A 13011-nucleotide genomic window follows, 5' to 3' on the forward strand; every position below is an offset into this window, starting at 1 on the left:
AGGAAAGGAGGACCAAGAGTCACCTCTGCTTCTGAGGACAAGTTCATCCGAGTCACCAGCCTCAGAAATCACAAGTTAACAGCAGCTCAGATTAGAGACCAGATAAATGCCACACAGAGTTCTAGCAGCAGACCCATCTCTAGAACAACTGTTAAGAGGAGACTGCGCGAATCAGGCCTTCATGGTCAAATAGCTGCTAGGAAACCACTGCTAAGGAGAGGCAACAAGCAGAAGAGATTTGTTTGGGCCAAGAAACACAAGGAATGGACATTAGACCAGTGGAAATCTGTGCTTTGGTCCGATGAGTCCAAATTTGAGATCTTTGGTTCCAACCGCCGTGTCTTTGTGAGATGCAGAAAAGGTGAACGGATGAATTCCACATGCCTGGTTCCCACTGTGAAGCATGGAGGAGGAGGTGTGATGGTGTGGGGGTGTTTTGCTGGACACTGTTGGGGATTTATTCAAAATTGAAGGCACACTGAACCAGCATGGCTACCACAGCATCCTGCAGCGACATGCCATCCCATCCGGTTTGCATTTAGTTGGACGATCATTTATTTTTCAACAGGACAATGACCCCAAACACACCTCCAGGCTGTGTAAGGGCTATTTGACCAAGAAGGAGAGTGATGGAGTGCTGAGGCAGATGACCTGGCCTCCACAGTCACCGGACCTGAACCCAATCCAGATGGTTTGGGGTGAGCTGGACCGCAGAGTGAAGGCAAAGGGGCCAACAAGTGCTAAACACCTCTGGGTACTCCTTCAAGACTGTTGGAAAACCATTTCAGGTGACTACCTCTTGAAGCTCATGGAGAGAATGCCAAGAGTGTGCAAAACAGTAATCAGAGCAAAGGGTGGCTATTTTGAAGAAACTAGAATATAAAACACGTTTTCAGTTATTTCAGCTTTTTTTGTTAAGTACATAACTCCACATGTGTTCATTCATAGTTTTGATTCCTTTGGTGAGAATCTACAATGTAAATTGTCATGAAAATAAAGAAAACGCATTGAATGAGAAGGTGTGTCCAAACCTTTGGTCTGTACTGTATATTTGTGGACTTCCCTTTTTATGATTTTTGGGTGACAGTAAAATATTAGGTTGCAGTGTGCACAATGTTTTAAGGTTTTTTGTAAAGGTTACTCTAGCAATAGTAAATTAACAGATCCTTGTGACTATTTTTCCAAGCCACTAAATTAAACCTAGAAAATAACAAGTGCACAGATCTATTAGAGAAGAGCTGCCATTAACGAGTGTGGCTGTTGCTTGCATTTGCCTCAAGGGTTATTCAGGTGGGTGTGGAAGCAGGGTAGGCACTCGGATAAAGGTAGTTACTAGCTAAGCATGTCTTCTCAACACAGTTTAAACAGACCTCAGAAGGAGTTCAGCCAGAGGTTTGGGTTAAACCCTTTGAGGCGTGAGGTTCGAGCCTTTTTCAGACAGAGAGCCGGTCCAGACCACCTGTACTGGGGTAACTGGGATCTAATATGAGCTCATACCACCCCACTAGAGCATTGCGCTCCCAAAATGCAGGCTTACTTGTGGTTCCTGGAGAATCCAAAAGTACAATGGGAGGCAGAACCTTCAACTATCAGGCTCCTCTTTTGTGGAACCATCTTCCAATTTGGGTCCGAAAAGCAGACACTCTCTCTTCGTGTAAGAGTAGGCTTAAAACCTTTCCTTTTGATAAAGCTTATATTTAGGACTGTCCCATAGTTATGCTGCTATAAGCTTAGACATCTGGGCACCTCTCTCTTCTCCCCTCTCTCTTCCTCTGTCATATTATTTTATTTTATTTTATTTTAAAGTAAAGGCTGCTGCTTTTACCCCACTGTCTCCTCTATGCAACTACATCCTCAAAGCTGCAGCTGCGGCTCACACCACACCTGGGGCCACAACGCCATCTTCTCCTCCTCCATGCAGCAGTAACATATCACCTGCAGCTGCACATTTCACTACACCTGGCCAGCCTCTCTTGTTTTTTACAATACATGAGGTGAGGGAGGAACTCAGAAGATTGCATCCAGGGAAAGCAGCGGGTCCGGACGGTGTGTGCCCGAGAATACTGAAGGACTGTGTATCTGAGCTAGCTGAACCTCTCCAGAAGCTCTTCAACCTAAGCCTGCAGTCAGAAAAAGTCCCTGTACAGTGGAAAACATCATGTTCTGTACCGGTGCCCAAAGTTGGGCACCCGGTAGAGATAAAAAAAACTACAGGCTGGTGGCTTTGACTTCACACCTTCTGAAAACCTTGGGGCGGCTGATCCTCCATCACATAAGACCACAGGTGGCACAGGATCTAGGTCCCCTTCAGTTTGTCTACCAAGAACAAATAGGAGTGGAAGACGCGGTCCTCTACATGCTGCACCGAGCCTACACCTACCTAGATGTGCCTGATTCCTATGTGAGGATCATGTTTTTTGACTTTTCCAGCGCTTTTAATACCATCCAGCCCCCGATACTGAGAGACAAGCTCAGAAATATGGGGGTGGATCCCTCCTTAATTTCCTGGATCACAGACTACCTAACAGCAAGGCCACAGTTTGTCAGGCTGAGGAATTGTGTTTCTGGGATACTGGACTGCAGCACGGGCGCCCCACAGGGGACTGTGCTAGCTCCCTTCCTGTTCACGCTCTACACATCTGACTTTAAATACAACTCTGAGTCCTGCCACATTCAGAAGTATTCAGATGATGCAGCTGTGGTAGCGTGTGTGCGAGGTGGACAGGAGGGGGAGTATAGGGACCTTGTGGAGGCCTTCAGGGCTTGGAGTGATACAAATGGCCTTCTTCTGAATACCACCAAGACTAAGGAGATGGTGGTGGACTTCAGGAGAACTAAGCCACCCTGTCCTTGGGGCCAAGTACTTGGGTGTGGTCCTAGACAACAAGCTGGACTGGTCTGCAAACACAGACGCTTTATACAAGAAGGGGCAGAGCCAACTCTTCTTCCTCAGGAGGCTCAGGACATTTGAAGTCTTAGAAGCCTGAAGCCTGAAGAAGGCGCCTGGACAAGCTGGTGAAAAAGGCCAGCTCAGTGCTGGGCAGGAAGCTGGACGGACTGACAACTATGGTGGAGGGGCACACGCTGAAGAGGCTGCTGGACAGAGGAGCAACCGCAGTGAGCGGCTCAAATCACTGCGCTGCAGGACGGAGAGGTTTAAAAGGTCCTTTGTCCCCACAGCCATAAGGCTCTTTAACACCTTTTAAGGCCTTTTAACACTTCCTAAACCCCCACCACCCCCCATATCCACATCTGGACTGGGTTGTGTGCAGTAATTGTGCTGCTTTTATTATGCTTTTATTATGCTATGGTATGCTGCTTGTATGTATTTTTTATATTTATCTATTTATTGTTGTATATTATATGTTTGTGTTTTTTGAGCTGCTGGATACCTGAATTTCTGTGTGTGATGAATAAAGTATCTTCTATTCTATTCTATTCTATTCTATTCTATTCTATTTCAGCAGATATTTCTGCCTCTGGAGCGGTAGAGTGATGGTGGGTGTTTTGATGGCAAAACACCTGCTTCTCTCTCTCTCTCTCTCTCTCTACACTGCATGCTGGGAGGTTGGGTGTGTGTCCCTCCCTGTTTTTGACCTTTCTCCTGTTTTCTTAATCTGTCCTATGTGCTTGAACAGGTAAGTTTTTATTAAAAATATCTTTGCCGAGTGCAGGCTGAGTGATCAGTGGTTTCTGACAGTAGATTTTTAGGAGGCATGGCATCCGCTGAGACGCCACCTCTGACTATCTGTCATGGGGTTAGGATAGGCCCACCGGATAGCAGTGTTACTGTTGAGGAGGTTTTGTTGGCTGTCAGTGAGCAGGTAGGATATGATAAGATATCCTATGCTTCAAGGATGAATAAAGCAGTGGCTGTGTTTTTGAAGGAGGAGCTCATCATCTGATAGAGAGCGGTGCCTTTATCAGGGACACATTCGTGCAGGTCTCCCTGCTGTTGGTGCCCTCCACGCGGGTCACCGTATTTGGTGTTCCACCATTCATACCTAACGAGCTACTGGAGTGTGAGCTCCGGAGGTTTGGTAAATTTGCCAGTGGATTTAAAACTGTGAGTCTGGGGTGTAAGGATGTCAAACTGAAGCACATACAGTGAGGAGGCAGGTATTTATGTTTCTGGACTCGCCTACACAAACTCTGGAGGTGTCTTTCAGAGTTAAGTATGGCAATGGCTTATATATGGTGTATACCAGCTCAGGACAGCTGAAATGCTTCGAGTGTGGAGACATAGGACAGAAATAGTTTGCACAGCAGGAGGCTGACTCTGCTGAGGCACTGGGCAGAGGCACTGGGCAGTGGCCCTGCTTGTGCCGAGGCGCCACGTTATTGTGCCACAGTGTTATTGTGATAAAACTGACTTGTGGAGGGAGGGACAGAGGCAGTCTGAGAGCAACAGGTTTCTGTGGAAGCAGAAAACCTGAGGAGCTGTCAGTCTGCAGGAACTGAACAGTCAGCAGCTTCCACAGCTTCTGCAGGCAGAGATCACACTGTGATCACAGATAGGACAGGGTGTGCTCTGTAGCAGGTGAAGAAGAAGATATGGAGGGTGACTCTGAGTCGGATGCAGCATCTGCTGGGGAAATGTCACACAGACACACAGATCTCTATTCCTTAGAGGAAATTACAGACTTCATAGATGAAACATTTGGAAAGTCTGTTAAACTGAGCAATTACTTTGGTGACACTGATTAGTTCATTAGATCTGCTCGCACACTGGTCTCCTGGATAAGAAAAGACGCTTCCATCTCAATAAGCATAGCTCTGAGAAAGGAAAGAAAAGGCAAAACTGTTAAAAAGATTAAGAAGTAGCATGATCATGCTTCACATGGTGTTTTCTGCTTGGTTCATCTTGTCTGTTTCTCTTCTCTGATCTCTATATGAAGTGCGTCAAAATAGGGTCCCTAAATATTAATGAAGGGAGAGATAGGCAAAAAAGGGCATAATCTCTGACGCTTCTAATCAAGAAATGATTGATGTGTTACTTTTAGAAGAGACACATCCAGCAGATAAGATAGACTGGGGATTATTGTGGGAGGGTTCATATGCCATTAGCCATAGCACTAACAGGGGTAGCTGTCTTGTTTTAACAGCAAATGCAACTGTCATATGTTCTACTTAAGTGGTCAAGGGCCGGTTGTTGATTGTCAGGGCAAAAATAGAGAGTTGTGTGATCTGTTTTGTTAATATATATGCCCCAAATCAAGGAACAGAAAGAGTAGCTTTTTTCACCCTGTTAAAAAATGAGCTAAGAAATTACCATCAGGATCAAATAATTATTGGTGGGGATTTCAACTGCACTGTGGACAGAATGGGCGAGGAACCCCACCCATAATCATCCCAGAGTCTTAACAGTGTACACCTGGATTTGGTACATGCATGGAGGGTCAAACATCCACAGTCCAGACAATATATATGAGTGAAGGTTAGCAATAACAGGGTGAATGCAGCTAGGCAAGACACAATCTACATCTCTAAAGATCTTAGCTCTAGACTAGTTCATAGTAATAAGTCCAGTTGGTTTCACTGACTATCACTTTGTCAGCATAGATTGGATCATTTTGCCAGGTGAAAGAGTCCTTCTGGTGTTTTAACAACAAACTCCTGCAAGACAGTATTTTCTGTCAGAATCTTGAGCACTTTTGGCAGCAGTGGAAAATCAAAAAAGTTGATTTTAGCTCTTTAAAGTTGTGGTGGGATGTTAGTTTTTTTTTTTTTTTTTGCCAGCAGTATACCTCCCATTCCACTGCTAAGATCAAGGCAGCAGTTCAGGGACTTGAAGCTGACATTAGGAAAATTGAGGTTGGAGCTGAGTTCTTTCCTGCAAGAGAGACATAAATGACAGGTACTGTAACAATGTCACAGTTCGGGAGGAAATATGCACCCCTGACCTTGGGCTTTTATCCATTTCAATCCGGCCCTTTTACCTGCCAAGTTTCCTCAGCTCTTTCTGACCATTGTTTACATCCATCCGAGGGCCAGTATCCCAGTGGCCACCCAGCTGATCGCGGAAGTAACCAATAGGCTAGACGCTATCTCACCTGAGGCACCTAAATTTTCTTTAGGGGATTTTAATCAGTGCCAGCTACACAGGACTCTGAAGACATATGAGCAATATGTCAATTGTTCAACAACTTTAAAAAACTCCACAATTGACCTGTGTTATGGCTCAGTGCCTGGTGCGTTCAGTTCCCTGCCTATGCCCCCTTTTGGAGCATCTTATCACAGTAGCGTCCTGCTGATGCCGACCTACAAAACTGTCTGTAAGAAGCAGGAGCATACACAAAGAATAGTAAGATGCTGGTCAGAGGAAAGCATCGCTACCTTACAAGCATGCTTTGACTTGACAGAGTGGGATGTCTTCTACACTTCATGTAAGGATTTAAACAAACTAAAATCAACCGTTTCCTTGTACATATCATTTTGTGTGGACTCTAATATTCCCTGTAAAGAAATCACTATATTTCCAAACAACAAACCATGGGTCACTAAGGAACTAAAAAGCGTCATTAATATGAAGAAACGCATCTTTTATACAGGGAGCATTCAGGAAAAGAAAGAAATAAACAGGGTGGTGAGGAGGGAGATAAGAAAAACTAAAAGTGTGTATAGGGATAAGGTGGAACTCAAATACACCAGTGGAGACCTTCGGGCCGCTTGGAAGGGAATAAAGTCAATGGCCTCCATCTCCCAGGGAAGTAGTGAAAGGGACAGAAACAGTACTATTAAAATTGAGGGGATAAACATGACCGACCTTCCAAATTAATAGTTTTTATGCTCGCTTTGAAGTACATGACTTTTCTGAAAATATTTCCCTCCTCAGAGATTCTTTGACACCTGTGACTCTAATATTGTCATTGAGCGGGAGCAAGTGAGAAATCTTTTAAAACGGGTCAATATGAGGAAGGCCCCTGGTCCAGATCTGATATGTGGGCATACACTCCGATATTGTGCTGACCAAGTCTGCAGTGTTTTCCAGCATATCTTTCAAATGTCACTTGAGTGTAACCAGATTCCTGGCATGTGGAAATCCTCCACTGTGGTCCCAATACCCAAAATATCTAATCCTAAACAGCTTAGTGATTTCAGACCAGTGGCATTAATGTTATTAACAATGAAAATCTTTGAGAAAATCATTAAAAGCCTGGAAAAGCAGAGTGCATTTTAGCCTCCCCAAGCCATGTCCTTGCTGGTGAATTCATCCTGTTGCCTTCAGGGCGGCATTATGCCCTGCCCATGTGCAGAACAAAACGGTTCTCCAATTCATTTATCCCCTCTGCCCTCAGACTCCTTAATTCAACATGGGGGATTTTTTTTTTAATTATATTTATTGCACTAGTTTTTTAGATTTAAAATCTCATATTTATCATACTGTCCATTTGAGCTCCTGGTGTGTTGTTGTATTGTTGTATTGGTGTCTTTGTTTTTATATTGTCCTTGTGTGAAAGGCATGTGCCACACAAACTGCTGCTCAAAATGACTTGCCCCTGGTGGGATTAATAAAGTTGTGATTGATTGATTGATTGAGAGAGTGAAGGGAGCTCTTGTCGGGCCTCGCTTTCTCCAATTAAAGGACATGGATGCCCCAACCTTTCTTTTTTAATCTGGAGAGATTAGTTGCACAGAGGAAGCAGATGACCTGCCTCAAGCTTCCAGGAAGAAGAGTGACCACCAACCGGGGTGAAATGAGGAGCCATGCATTAGACTTCTATGCTGATCTCTTTGGTGCAGAACAGTGTAGCATGGAGTGTCGTGAGGAGCTCCTGAAGGGGCTTCCACAGCTCAGCCCAGAGGAGAAAACTACTCCAGACTGTGAGCTGACTCTGGAGGAGTTAACTGTGGCTGTCAACCAGATGGCATCAGGACGGGCACCAAGCATCGAAGGTCTCTCCTCTGACTTTTATAAAAGATTTTGGAATACAATTGAGCCTGATTTACATGGTGTATTGTTGGAGTGCTTCGGAACAGGATCTCTTCCTATTTCCTGTCAGTGAGCAGTGCTTTCTTTATTGCCCAAGAAGGGAGACTTGGCCTTGCTGAAGAACTGTAAGCCAGTTGCTCTTCTTTGTACAGATTATAAGGTGCTTTCCACAGCCCTAACCCTAACCCAAACAGACTCAAGGAGGTCCTGGAAATAATTGTACAAACGTATTGTGTACCTGACAGGACAATTTTGGACAATATTTTCCTCTTGTGTCCAAATCTTATAATATTGATTTTGGTAGTGTCTCTTTGGACCAGCAAAAAGCTTTTGATAGGGTGGATCACTCTTACTTGTTTTCTGCACTTAGGGCTTTTGGTATTGGTGATGGGTTTTTGCACTGGGTTGGCTTTTTATATAGTGGTGTGGTAAAGATGGGAGAAAGGCTGAGTCGGCCAATCCCTGTGCAGCGGAGGATAAGACAGGGTTGTCCTATTTCAGGTCAACTATATAGCTTAGCTATTGAGCCCTTGCTGTGCAGGTTGAGAAGTCGGCTCAGTGGTCTTTCACTGCCTGGGTCCTCTAGCTTTCTTCGTCCTTTTACTGTTTCTGCATATGCTGATGATGTTCATATTTTTGTCTCAAGCCATAATGATATTCAGTATCTGGATGCTACTCTGTCTCTTTATGAAAAGGCCTCATCTGTATTGGTAAACTGGGCTAAGAGTGAAGCCATGTTAGTGGGACAGTGGAAGGATCAGGTCAGTTGTCTAAATGGAAATGGTTGCTACCCCAGTTGTTGTATAAAATTGTTGTAAAAAAGTATAAAAGTATAAAATTCTGGTTGCCAATAACTTGGTTGCCTCTGTGGTATAGACCTACTGCTCTGACACTGTCAAAAGGATTAATAGAAGATATTCAGAGGGCCATCCTGGATTTCTTCTGGTCCGGGCAGCACTGGATCCGGGCAGCAGCCCTCTACCTGCCTGTGGTGGAGGGGGAGGGGACTTATCAATATTCAATCCAAAATTGCCTCATTTAGACTCCAGACTGCACAAAAATTGCTGTACAAGCTGGTTAGATACAGCCCGACTGCTGCTGAGGAAAGCTGGGCGGTTAGGATATGATAAACAGCTTTTCCTCTTACATCCTGAGGATGTGGATGTTTCTGGACTGAGCAGTTTTTACAGCTCTATCTTGCAGGCATGGCAGATGTTTACAATTGAACGTGCTGAAAATGAGACTCCAAGAATGTGGCTGTTTCAAGAACCTTTGTTTTTTAACAGCTTTATAAGGACTCATATACTGCAGTCTGCTAGCCTGCGAACCAGTCTCAGGGAAGCTGGCTGTTGTTATGAATTGTGTTTTTGTGTTGTGTTGGATGTATTGCTTTTTCTCTACCCTCCCTCTCTGCATCAGCAATCAGCTGTCTCTGTGAATGAGCTGCAGGTGTGTGTACCTCTCCCAGCTGACCAGGTGACCGAGCTGCTGCCTGCTGATTGGCTGATCATCCACTTCAAATACCAGCTGATCCCAGCCGTCAGTCTCTCTGTTCTCTCCTACTCCCAACCAACAGCAGCCGGCTAGTTAGAGTATGACTTTGTGGTCCGGTGCTACGTAGACATTTGGTTTGTAGATTAGTGATAATTATTTGCCTTTTGCAGTGTGTGTTTTGCTGTGACTTTGTCACCGACATTTGTATATATTGTAAATAAGTGTAAAAGCTGTAGCAGACCCTAGTAGGAGGGAGAAGCCATTTTTTTTTTGTTGTAATTCTTTTCTCCTGTTTTACTTTTGTAGGAGGTAGGTAAGTTTCATTGTCTTTTGTTTATATTGTTTTTTACAGGTAAGACAGGGAGTTTTGGTTAGTGGTTTTTGTTTATTGTTTTGGCTGTGCTCGCCTCCGAAGCAAATAAACTGCTACTTTGCCTTCAAATTTTTGTATGTTGGCTGTTGTACTTGGGAGTGGGAAGAGCGGGGGCCAATCTTCGTGTGTGACCCTGGTGCCCCTAGGCCAGGGTCATAACACTGTACAAAGCGGGGCCTTCTGATGAAGGCAACGACAACATCTGTACATACCTTGAGACACAGACAGACTCAAACAGACACAGAGAACACCTGGATCCTGGGCAGGGGGAGCAGTGTGATTTCTGTTCACAAAGTGAAACCCTGGTACCCTATTTGTTTAGTAACCCTTATTTGTTCAGTGTCCTCTGCTGTCAGTGCTTTTTGAGCTTTTGAAAAGGTGTTTTCAGGGTCTTGGGGAGAATTTCTCTTTTGGGTTGTTTATTTTTGGCCCAAAATACTGTGCTAAGAAGGCTGTATGCACATTTTTGAACTTTTTATCTGGTTCTGCCAAGTTGGCCATATGGCTGACACGCAAGAACCGGGCTCAGGGTGTTGGCAGTGTGGAGCTCATGCCGGTCCTGGAGGGACTGCTGAAGGCCTGACTGAAGGTGGAACATGCTTACTACAGGATGATAGACAATATGCAGGCCCTCAGTCAAATATGGGCTATCAGGGGATTTTATGCTCTGTGGGGGAGGGTGGTGAGCTAATTGTAAACTTTTGATCAGAGAAACATGCTATCTGTTGTGTTTCTGTATAGCGCCTTAAGAACATTTTTATGATTTTACACTACACAAATAAAACTTTGACAACATTATTTCAGTTTGTGATATGCACCAAACCAAAAACCCTGTACTAAATGGTAAATGGACTGCATTTCTATAGCGCTTTTCTACTCAAAGCGCTTTACAATGTTTTGCCTCACATTCACACACTGACGGCAGAGGCTGCCATGCAAGGCGCCAGCTGTCCATCAGGAGCAGTGAGGGGTTCAGTATCTTGCTCAAGGACACTTGGACACACTCTGGAGGAGCCGGGGATCGAACCGGGAACCCTCCAGTTACCGGACGACCGCTGTACTTCCTGAGCCACGCCCCCTCAAACTGACTGTTGTACTGAACAGTTCAACATGAATACATGTACTGTTACACCCCTAACTATTACTATTATATATTTGTCTTATTTTGTTTGTTGTATGAGGACTATTTTGATGTTTTCCACTTGTTTTGTTTTGTGCCTCTTATGTCTGGCTTCTGTTTGTTAATGTTACATTTCAGGCTGTTTCTCTGTGTTCCTTGCCTCCCTTGTGTGTCCTCCTCCTCTGTTAGTCTCTGTGTCAGTATGTGTGTGGTGTGGGGTGTGGCTCACTCCCTCTACATGGCACCTGCTTCACTTGTCTCCAATCAACTCATCAACTCTCCAGGATAAGAAACTCAGCACTCCCTGCACCATTTGCCAAATTGATCAGCCAATCTCAGAGTTAACAACTCTCTCAGCCACTGGAATATCAGTTAGTAGTTACATCTTCTGAATGGATTCTCAGGAGGCCTGAATGTCCTCTTGCCAGCCAACACAACTTCTGTCTACCTATCTCTTCACTTCATTGGACTGCCAGCTTGTCTGCTCAGCCTGGCTTCTACCTCACTCAGACAGCTTCACTCACATGCCAGCCATCCATACCCTCATCCTCCACAAAGGTCAGACCTGATAGGGTCTCAGCAAATTGATGCTGATTAGTTTTATTCTAGCTCTGCTATGGCATTTTTAGTCAGGGCAGCTGTGTGAAGGCAGCTTTAAACATCTTGGGTAAATAAAGGTAATTAAATCTCACTTACATGGTGAAAATGTCCAGTACTTCTCCAGGAGCTCTGATGAGTTCAAAGTAATTCTGGAGGATAATGATGGTTCCACTCAAAGCCTCGTGGCCACATCCACAGTATAAGGCTACTCCCATGTACAGGAGAACAGTGGCAATGAGAGAAGCCCATGGCAGACTGCCCACACATCGCTCACAACACTCCTTACAGCCTAAACAAAGACAATGACAGAGAGAGAGAGAGAGAGAGATTATAATAGTATCAGTCATATACTGCAGGGTGATGATGTCTGGATCTGTAGTTCAAACAGTTATTCAACAGTCTACATAGTACAGTATGTTAACACTCACCCTTAACTGCATATCAAAGTGACAAAATAACAAAAAATACTATTCACTATTCACACATTAATGACTTATTTGAGGAGAAAAGAATAAAGACTATTCATGCATCCATGCATTTGTGAATTATGAATAATTGAGGAAAAAAGGGGGAAAAAAGGAAACAAGTACAGAGAAAATTCTTTCAACTCACAAATGAAGTCAGTGGCAAAACATTTGATTAGCGTTACTGCCCCACTAAAATTAGACCTACTCAAACGGATAAACTTGGTCAGAGATAAAAACCCAGCTGGTATGCTGAGAGACAATATAAAAAAGTCCTCTATAACTTCAGAGTGAGATGTGAGTTATGACCTAAAAAAGTGTCAAAAAGATCTGATTAAATATACAGAATCAAATTTTTTACATCAAAAAAATTCAGATAGACCCACATACATTTTCAAACAGTGACCATAGCAGGACACTTAGGGCTCTAGTTTCCCGGCGCAGCGCGGGTTGGCGCAGTGAGGCGAACCCCACGCAGAGCTAGTTTCGACCGGCGAAACGGGAGAGGCAGACAGTGTCCAAGTTTCGCAGACGGACTTGCGCGGAGATGGGAGTGGCGGCGCAGCGGGGGGAGGTGCCGACAGATTCAACTTGGCGCAGTGACAGTTTCGTGCCAAAAGGCTTCGCCGAGGTGCGCCAAAAGCTCGCCATCTGAAACCACGTCTACTTTCCGCACAAGGCGGAGCAGAGCTGGCGCAGTGGAAGTTTGGCTGCCTGGTGCACATCACCAAAACCTCACAATCAGCACAAACGGTGCCAATCTCCTTTGATCTGACATCAGCTGTGACGGGACAGTTGATATGGAGATATATGTATGTGCTGATTGTGATCGTAGCATTGAATAGTGTTTTTTTCGGTATTTATTGCATCGTTCATGTGCCTGACATTCCGGAAGCCTGCCTGTGAGGTTTTGGTGACGTATCCGCACTGCTCGCCGGTCTCCGCTCCGCGCCTGTCTCCTGAGCTCCGCTCCGCCTGCGGCAATAGACCTCCATGTCAGCTGTGTAAACTTTCATTATGCCTTCAC

At 44.7% G+C, this 13011-nt stretch overlaps 1 protein-coding gene across 1 annotated transcript in view; it reads right to left on the reverse strand.

The window, feature by feature from the left end:
- Positions 1-13011, reverse strand: part of gpm6ab (glycoprotein M6Ab) — a 107817-nt gene that overhangs the window by 30472 nt on the left and 64334 nt on the right. The window contains exon 2 of the mRNA XM_030066108.1: positions 11617-11809. Within this exon, the coding sequence (XP_029921968.1) occupies positions 11617-11809 (193 nt within the window). The remainder of the gene's footprint in view (positions 1-11616; positions 11810-13011) is intronic.

The sequence above is a fragment of the Myripristis murdjan genome, chromosome 1 (genome assembly GCF_902150065.1).
Source record: "Myripristis murdjan chromosome 1, fMyrMur1.1, whole genome shotgun sequence".
NCBI classification, from domain to species: Eukaryota; Metazoa; Chordata; class Actinopteri; order Holocentriformes; family Holocentridae; genus Myripristis; species Myripristis murdjan.